We start from the raw sequence: 10,083 nt of genomic DNA on the forward strand, positions 1-10,083 counted from the left end.
TATCTGAATTGTGAATTTGTGATCATCTTGAGATAACAAAGCATATATATGCTTCAGTTTCATAATGTGATTGGCACCATGATCTTGTCGTTCTTTTATCAAATAATCTTGTAAATTTGAAAGTTACTATCAAATTATTCAGTCAAAACATATCCAATGACATCAGATCCAAAATTTGTGGTGACATTATCACTATTTTATATTACCACATGTATACTCGAGAGACTTTTTACAGGCACAGATGAAACTTCTGTGTTGGGTTGCTCCTGTGACGGATATGAAAAGAATAATTGATGACTTCAATTGCTTGGATGGTCTTACAAAGCTGTCATATAGTTGGAGTTTTGTTTTATTCTTCAGTTGTTGTCTTGTTGCTGAATCTGATTTGTGGTCCTGTTGGACATGCCAAATTTCTTAAAATATCAAAGGAGAAAGCATAGAGTAATGTTGTGCCTATTGCAACTGGAATTTTCTAAGGTGGATACTCATGTTCGAGTGTGTTTATTTAGTGGTACAATGTAATGGTTTGGAAAAGAATTTGGTTTGCCAAGAAGTAAATTAAGGAAGAAAATTTAGAGTCAAATTAGTCTTTTTATTTATTTTTTCATTATAATATAACTTAAGGGGTTACATTTAGTTAAAATAACAATTTTTATTTCAGTCACAGTGATTTTTTTTTTTTTTTTTTTATAAAAAATATACATCACATGATATGAAATTTTTAAATAAAAATATATCAAAGTATGACTCCCTTTGTTCCATAATAATTGTTGCATTGGAAGAAAAAATAATTCTCAAAATAAATGTCATGTAAGATTTTCAATGTAGTATTAATTACATATTTTTTTATTTATATTTTTCATAATATACTTTAGAAAGTCATTATTTTGTTATATTGTTTCTAAAAAGGAAGATCAATTATAAGGTTAATTTTGTAAAATTATTATTTCCTTTCTTTCATTTATTAGTTTTTCTTAATATATGTAAAACATTAGGATGATACTTATTATAGAATGATAAAATATAAGATGAATATAACATAATACATGTTTTAAAAAGTTATAAGAAATATTATTATTAAATTATAAAATAAATATTTTAGTCATATAAGTATTAAATTAGAGTTGGTGTAAAAAAAAAAATTAGAGTTTAATTTCGATACATTATGTATTAGTATAAAATGTTTTACATGCCAATTAATTTTTTTTTTGTTATCACATGCCAATTAATTAAAAATCATGATAGTCATGACTTTAAAAATAATTTTAAAAAATTATCAACACACTTGCTATATATGTCGATTTGTAAATTGAATGTCAATATACATTTTTTAATTATTAATACATAAACTATTTATTCTAAATTTTAACTGTATATATTTATAGCATAGGTATATAAAGATGAAAATTTTACTTAATGAAAATATATTCACATATGGTTGATGAAGTATATATAGAATCCATGTCATGAGTATAACATTTGCAGCAAATGGTGATATGTACAGGTTATCTTTAATTTCTTGAAATAATATTATTATCCCAATTAGAAGAATAAATATATAGAAAATAATAATAAAATTAATTAATACATATATACATGGTCATTACTCATTACAAAAAAAACATAGTGGGGTTGTTACAAATTAATTGTGGGAATATGTTACGTATATGGTTTAGTTATTATTGAGGATATATAATTCTAGTTCTCTGCAATCGGACAAAAGCACAGGTAAGTCCTATGATCTCCAGTGATGTAATTAACGAATTTCATAATGGAAAAATAACCATTAAACAGAAGGGAGCATTTACAATCAGTGTTGTGGCATGGCATTTTGCTGAGCCTTGCCAGAAATAATTAAAAGATCCATATTGAATAAATTCTATCATTCATTATTTTCTTATATGTTAAAATTAATAAATATTAAAATAAGTAATAAAGGAAGATTATTGCATTGAGTTTTGAAAAATTGGAGAGGATCTTGTATGAGAAAGTAGTTGATAGTTGGTACGTAAGTATGATCTACCAGTTTATGATAGCAGGAAATCACATTAATTGTGTGAAGCCACTGCAGTGACATTTCAACAGTGACAGAAGATTTTTTTTTTTTTTAATTTCCACCAGTAATGTAAGGTTTAAGAGATATAAATAAAACTTGACGAAAAAAGTAGGAGATGTTTCCATACAAACAAAATTGATAAATAAAATCATTGTTAATGGTGCAAAGGAAAAAAGTTAAATTAAACATTACACGTCTGTTATTCAAACAATAGGTTTACATATCTTCTATTTACTATAACAAGTGCTGTCGATTTCAGTGCAACTTTATAGATAGAAAAAAATGTAAATAAGAGGTGACTCCTTATGTCCTATTTTGTTTGACGTTAATTGGTTAATTATTGTCTGTTTAATATCAACGTAATATTAATATATATTTTTTTATTATATTTTTAATCTATTAATTAATATATTTTTATTTAATATTTTTTCTTTTTGAATACTTATTTTATTGTGAAAATTCAAAAAGGTTGAAGAGTATATCAAAAAGTTATATAAAAAGTTATAAAATAAGATGTATTAATTGTATTTCTTAAGTTTTATGTTATAACTTTAAATGTCATATAACAGATATTTTATTATTATTTTTATTTTATAACTAAATTTATATTCTAAAATTTAAATTTTATTCTTTGTTTTCTATTTTTTTTTGTCCGTCCCTAGAGTATCCACCGCCGACAACAGTAACTAATCTCCTCGTTACGTTGGAGGCAACTCAAAGGGTGAGATATTCTTTGTTTTCTATAAAGTGTCATCATTCTTAAAGTATATCATATTTTTTAATTCATAGATATTTCATTATTTTTCTCCCACATTCTTACAACAAGTTTTTTAAAGAAGCTTTTTTAGATACATTTTTTTTCCTTTCTTAATTTTCTTCTTACATATTCTCTCAATTTTCTTTATTCTAATATTTTTATTCATTTTTTTTCTTCATTTTCATGTTTATCTTATGTTCAACATTTATTCAATTTTGTGAGAAAGGTTTTAAGTTTTATCTACAGAACTTGTAAGAAAAGTTATTCAAATTTTATCCAAAAACTTGTGAATTTTTTTTTAAATTTCATCTCCAAAACTTAAAGGGAGGAGTTTCAAATTTATGTGTTTACTTGTAAAATAATCAATATCTTAATGTATGTAGACATGAGATGTCAAACCATATTAAATAAATTAGTAAGATTTTTTCCCCCTCTTTATAGTATTACTTTTAGTGTGTTTCTCATCAGTTTTGTAAATAAAAGAGAAGGATTTTTTTTTCCTAACAATTAATAAATATAAAACTTTTATTTCTTATTTTAATTTTTTAATATTATCAATGCATTAAAATAAAATCTTACATGTAACTAATATTATGGGCTGTAGCAGTAGGCATTAACACTCTGAACACAAAGGACAATGGTTCTTCTTCTTCCTCCTTCGTGTTCAACCGGCCAACCACAATATGAAGAAATGATACTGTCTTCATTAAAATTAATAAAAGTAGAACCGGCAAAACTAGTACAACACAAATAATATGAAGAAATACACGCATTACTTGCGGGAACGTACGGTAATGTGTAATATAATTTAGGTGGGTGTAGTTTTTATTTTTTTTTAATTTTAATTTTAATTTTAATTTTATAATTAATATAACAAGATATAATAAGGTGAAGTATTACCTAGATCCCGTTATATTCTATGTTCAAATTAAGAATTAAGTCATGATCTTTCGTTAAAAAATACAAATATCAAATCACATTATTCTTCCTTAAGTGCTAAGAAAAATTATTATATCTTATAGTACTTGTAAAAATTATAACAGATAAATTATTTATTTATTTAATGAATAAAACATTTAAATATTTACAAAGTTTGATAGATAAAAGTAGGAGTGATACATGACCTAATTCGTCTACAAATCCCATTTAGTTCATTATAGGTCTTAAAATTAGATTTGATATATATTTTTAGGACGAGTTTGAATCATGTTTTAGATTCCAATCTATTATTTATTTCTTTAAAATGTATGAATTTTTAGAACAATTATATATTAATAATAATTTTTTTAATAGAAAACAGTTTGTATAATATTATATTATATTATATTTATAATGATATTATTCAAAGACCTGATTAAAATTCTTAAACATCATGGATCTAACAATGCATTGAATAATAAAAAAAGGAACTTTAGTTACCTTTTTTACCCTTATTTATTTTTTCTAGCACCCAAACTCCACTATATATGCATGATTACATAATACGTGAATTACCAAGTTGCGATTCAACTGAGTGCAGCAAACTTGACATATTATTGCATCAGAAGTGCATTAAACACTACATGTTCTTACATTGTAATTGCCGCATAAACTTTTTAATAAGCTCCGACCCAATTCATCATTAAGGTTGAAGAATTCGAAGAAGTTATTAAATTGGTTGATAATTGATATTATTAAATTGGCTTTAAAATATTTTTTTTTAAATTTAAAATAATTTTATTTTTTTTCCTAAATTTAAAATTAATATTTTTAATCCTGCAATTTTAAAAAAATTATTTTAATTTTTATAATCAAATTATGTTAAAAAATTTGTCAAATACTATTACATAAAATTTATCTATAATTTATGAAAATATTACTATCTCAATCTATCATTTTTAAATATATTATTAGTGGTCTAAGAACTTAAAATAAGATTTTTAAAAATTATAAAAAGTAAAATTAATAATTTTAAATTTCAAGGGAGAAAAATAAATTTACTTAAAATTTGATATATTAAAAACATATTTATTTCTATTAAATTTATCTTAATTTATTAAAAACTATTAATATGAATGAAATACTTACTTCATTGATTATTTATTAAATTAAGAAAAATAACTTTATTAAATGTTTTTAAAAAATTATTAATATAAAATATTTCAAATTTATTATTTTTACATTCCTTCCCCCCCGCCCAATTTTTTTTTTATAAAAATTAAAAAAAAACATTTTTTTTATTTAAATAAACACTCCTAATTCTTATTCTATTCCAATTAATACTTAAGCTTTTATCATTATTTTAATAGACGCTTTTGTTAACACCTTGTTAATAATTAGTGCAATACAATTTAAGTTTCTGAAAAATACGAGCTTAGTTTTACTCGTAGCAATGTAAAGCTAATAAATTTTAATATATTAGAGTATAAAATAAGATTCATTATCTTAATAAAAATCTTCAGAGGTTAATATTTAGCTCTAAGTTTAAATGAGATTATATTTTTTAAAGAAAATTTATTATAAAAAAATTATTTTATAATATTAAATTAATGATTAACTTACAATATTATTTTTAAATAATATTAAATAGGTATAATCATACAACTTCTATATCATTTTTACTTCATTTATTATTTTTTCCTTCTCATATTCTCTTTCCTCTACCCAATTTGTGATGGACATTGATAATTTTCTAATAACATAAGTGTGTAAGAAGTAGAAGTACCGACTCAACCACACCAAACAACCCTTTTTGAATTTTTCATGACACCAATCCAAAAAGTAACAAGATTGTAAGCTATTTTAATTCAGTTTCAGTTGAACGTGCTGTTTCCAAACACACCCTATGGTCACATGACCTATATATTGGCTAGTCTTGTCTTCCTTTCTTTCTCACCCTTCCATTTTATTTCTCATACACTCTTTACTTAATACTCTGTGTTCTGTGATAAATTAAACCCCTCCTATGATGGAGAAGATTCAACACAGTCACGTGGAAGTGAAGGGACTGAAGTTGCACGTGGCAGAGATTGGAATTGGTAATTTCATATTCCTTGAAGACCCTATTGAAATACAGTCAACAAATAACAATGTTTCATATGCATTTACTTTATATTAATGATCAATTTGTTTATGCAGGCTCCAAGGCAGTGGTATTTTTGCATGGTTTCCCAGAGATCTGGTACACATGGAGGCACCAAATGATTGCTGTGGCAAACGCTGGTTATAGGGCTATTGCCTTTGATTTCAGAGGCTATGGACTCTCTCAGCATCCACTTCACCCAGAAAAGGAAACATTGATTGACCTGGTTAATGAAATTGTGGGTCTTTTGGATGCTTTAAACATCAGCAAGGTAAGGAAGGAGCTAGATATATATATGTTATGCTACATTTCTCATGAATTTGTCAACGTGTGAGTTTCCTATGATGCAGAATTATATGTAGATCAATTCTAGAATGAAGCCTCTTCGTTTCAGATCTTCAATATGCAGCCCCAAGCTCTAACATGTAACTTAATTGAAGAAAATATTAATTCTTAATTAGAAGGCATTATAATTAGAATTCTTTATCATAATTATAAATTATTTACAAACATTTAAATTCGAGTTTTAAAATATATTATGCAAGTATGAATAAGGCTGGATAAGCATTAAGTGGATGGATCAATTGGTGTAGAGTTAGTCATTAATCTTAGATTAAGTATCAATTGTGTTAAATACTTAGAAAAATAATTTTAATGCCTGTCATTACCAAAACTTGACAAGATTAGATACCAAAATTTTTTATTTCTTCACCTACAAAATGTTCTTACTAGAATTTGATAAGATTGAATACCAAACTTCCTGATCTCTTTATGTATGGGTTTTACATCTCATCTTATCTTCAATCTCCACTTCTTCTAAGTTATTGGCAAAGGGAGAGGATAATCTGCTTCCTACCAAGGTCTTCATTGACAAGCTTTGAATATGAGCGGTAATCCATCCACTCTGATGCTCTCCAAGCAAAGTCTAGTACCTATAAAAGAGACTCTGAAAATCAACTTAATCCGCGAATATCTTAGTCTAATATATATAAAAGTACCTTGTATTTTGGTAACCATCTTTTAATAACCGCTATCTACATGATTTCATACATTTACGTAAAGAGTTCAGGAAGTTTAATATCTGATCTTATCAAATTCTGATAAGAACAATGCCCATAATAATCTTATTCGATTCAAGCCAGATTACCTCTTATCGAGGATACATATTGTCTCTACCAGTCAAAAGAGTTAAGGTTGATGTTAAAGTTTCTGCATTCTTGCAAATTTTATACATAAAAATAGACCAAGATTCATTTGACAAGGAGATACCTTAGTCATTATGAATAATTATTATAGATACCAATTAAGTTTGGGTTTAATATCCCTCCCTAACTGCATATGCAATTTGGATTGTTTATTTCAGGCTGTCCTTGTTGGAAAGGATTTTGGTGCCTTCCCAGGACACCTTACAACTGCAATGCACCAAGAAAGAGTAGCTGCTATCATAACTTTAGGCATTCCTTTCATGCTTCCGGGTCCCCTTGCAGTAGAAGGCCACCTTCTGCTCCCCAAAGGCTTTTATATTAATAGGTGGCGGGTATAAATTCCATCTACCACCATAATTTTTTATGTTCATTGGAATGTTTTAGTAGTGATTATTAACTAATTAAATTTTTCAGGAGCCTGGGAGGGCAGAAGCAGATTTTGGCCGTTTCCCTGTGAAATCAGTGATAAGAAACATATACACTCTCTTCTCTAAAAGTGAGCTGCCAATAGCACCTGATGATAAAGAAATCATGGACTTGTTTGACCCTTCTACTCCCTTGCCTCCATGGTTCTCCGAGGAAGACCTTGAAACCTATGCATCATTGTATGAAAAATCTGGATTCAGTTATGCATTGCAGGTTCCTTACAGGTAAACATAACAGATTGTCATTTCCCCCCTTTTATATCTCAAAATCCAAATGTTTTTGTTTTCCTTAACTTAAATTGTTTCTAGACTTTGACATCAGTTTAGCCTTCCAGTTAATTTGATTCCTAGATCCTAATATTACAATAAGGTACCAACATAGTCCTTGACATTAACACCATCGGTTGGTTTGGTCCATAATATATCAAATCAATCAATTTAGTCCACAATGTTAGGTACCAACTACCAAGTTTACTTATACATTAAAGTTACATTAAATTGGTTGATAATTGTTAGAATTAAGGGCTAATTAACGGCAAAGACTAAACAAATTGATTGATAATTGTTATACATTAATGTTATAAGTAGTGTTCAGGGGACAGATGAGATGATCTTTAATATTACATTTGGACTGTTTATGATGCATGCAGGTGCATGAATGTGGATGCTGGCTTAAGTGATGTAAAAGTTACTATTCCAGCACTTCTGATAATGGGTGAGAAAGATTATGTGTACAAGTTTCCAGGCATGGAGGACTATATTCGAAGTGGGGCAGTGAAAAATTTTGTGCCTGGCTTGGAAATCGTACATATTCCAGAAGGAAGCCATTTTGTGCATGAACAAATGCCAGAGAAGGTGAACCAGCTCATCATTGAGTTCCTTCACAAACAAAGTATCTGAATTGAATGAATGTTTGCTTTCAGGCTAAAAGCTACTACGTTGTACGTTGAGGTTTGGTGTGATATCTAGGCGAATAATGTTTGATTCATCACGTTATTTTTTTTCTGTATGATCCGTATTGCTTGTATTATGTCAAATTATGTATGACATAGAGAGATGAAAGTCTGTTTGATAATGTGTGTAAAGAAATTAAGAAAATATGAATGATGTGAAACTTGAGGACTCTTTGGATGATGCTTAGTATATTTGATAAATATTGTAATATCTGGTTCAAAAATTTCCACCTTATTAAAGGAATTATATTATATATGAATAATTCTAAATTCTCTAGTAATATCCTCGTATTATTTCTCATATTTCTTTTTTACTAAAATTATTGAATATATTTTATATTTTTAAGATATTAAATGAATTTATTTTTTATCGAATACTTTTATAAAGTAATAAATTTTTTTGATTAACGTAGGGTGCGATGGTTGAGAGATAACTTAATTACTAAGAAATATATTTTACTTTTGTATCATCCTTTCTTGCAAGTGGTAGTCTCGGAAAATGGAGAAAATTTTGTCATGTTGTCATAAATGAAATTAAAAATAAAATTGAGAAAGAAATATGAACAACTAAAAATAATCACATAATTAAAAAAGAGGAAGGATGGTCTACCGACCTCTCACCACAACACAATTACCATAAGCTTCTATATAGTCTAAATAGGGGTATTAGAGGAAAAATATGGTATTTGGTTAAGTAAACTAACATAAAATAAAAAATTTATTATAATAAAACATGCTCCAAAAATATTTTAAAAAATCTAAATATAAGATTTGTTACAAAAAAAATTAGGAAAATGTTTTCATGGACGATTACAAACATCATGATATGTGTATTGCATATAAGTCTTATGGTGTCCTTTTCTCTTTTGTTGGTAATATGTTATCCATTCTCTTTAATTTGTTTTTCACATCCTTTAGTGTTTGAAAGTTTGGATAGAAGGATTTTAATTTCTTTAGGTATATCAAAGTCAATAATGATGGGGTTATTTTATGATATTTGTTTGAAGGAATATTTTGTAAGAGTTATTTTTATCAGAGGAGCATAATATAATTTTATTCATGAGTCTCTAAATATTTGAAATATAAATAAAATATTCTTATAAAAAACTAACTTAATCTTCTAAAGATATTTAAGCATATTCCCAACACTCCTCCTTGACTGAATATCTTTATCACCTAATTTGAGTTTCAAAATCTGCCTTTTCTCTTTTTGATTAGTTTCTTCTTTTTGTGATTTTTGTTGTAATTCTTCTTGAGTGGGACCACTTTAACATTTGTCTCGAACTTCTCTTTTGAAGGTGATTTTTCATCATCTTCATTGTCCTCTTGATCATCAAACTTCTTTTGAAGACATGCATCTTTTTGTTCTTTACTTGTATCTTCATTTATAATTGGCTCCTCCTTCTCCAAATTTAAAGCAAAACTTTTTCCTTTCATATGAACATTGAACAATTCTTTGTTGTGTAAATCTTTAATCACACAATTTTTATCTTCAAATAACACTTTATAGCCTTTTCCTAATAATTGAGAAACACTCAACAAATTTTGGTTAATATCAGGAATGTATAAAACATCAGATATTAATTTAAAACCTGAATGACTCTTAGTAGCAAGTGTTCCTTTGCC

The 10,083-nt window shown here is 26.9% G+C and overlaps 1 protein-coding gene across 1 annotated transcript; it reads left to right on the top strand.

Annotated features, from left to right (window-relative positions):
* Positions 1-5,588: 5,588 nt before the first annotated feature.
* LOC109815248 (epoxide hydrolase 2) lies at positions 5,589-8,666 on the top strand. Its single transcript, XM_020379905.3, has 5 exons — positions 5,589-5,830; positions 5,931-6,145; positions 7,238-7,411; positions 7,494-7,729; positions 8,155-8,666. Exons 1-5 carry the CDS (start codon positions 5,758-5,760, stop codon positions 8,402-8,404), a joined length of 948 nt encoding a protein of 315 aa, XP_020235494.1. The 5' UTR covers positions 5,589-5,757; the 3' UTR covers positions 8,405-8,666.
* The last annotated feature ends 1,417 nt before the right edge of the window (positions 8,667-10,083 follow it).

This window comes from Cajanus cajan, chromosome 8 (assembly GCF_000230855.2).
Source record: "Cajanus cajan strain Asha chromosome 8, NIPB_CcT2T_4, whole genome shotgun sequence".
Classification (NCBI taxonomy): Eukaryota; Viridiplantae; Streptophyta; class Magnoliopsida; order Fabales; family Fabaceae; genus Cajanus; species Cajanus cajan.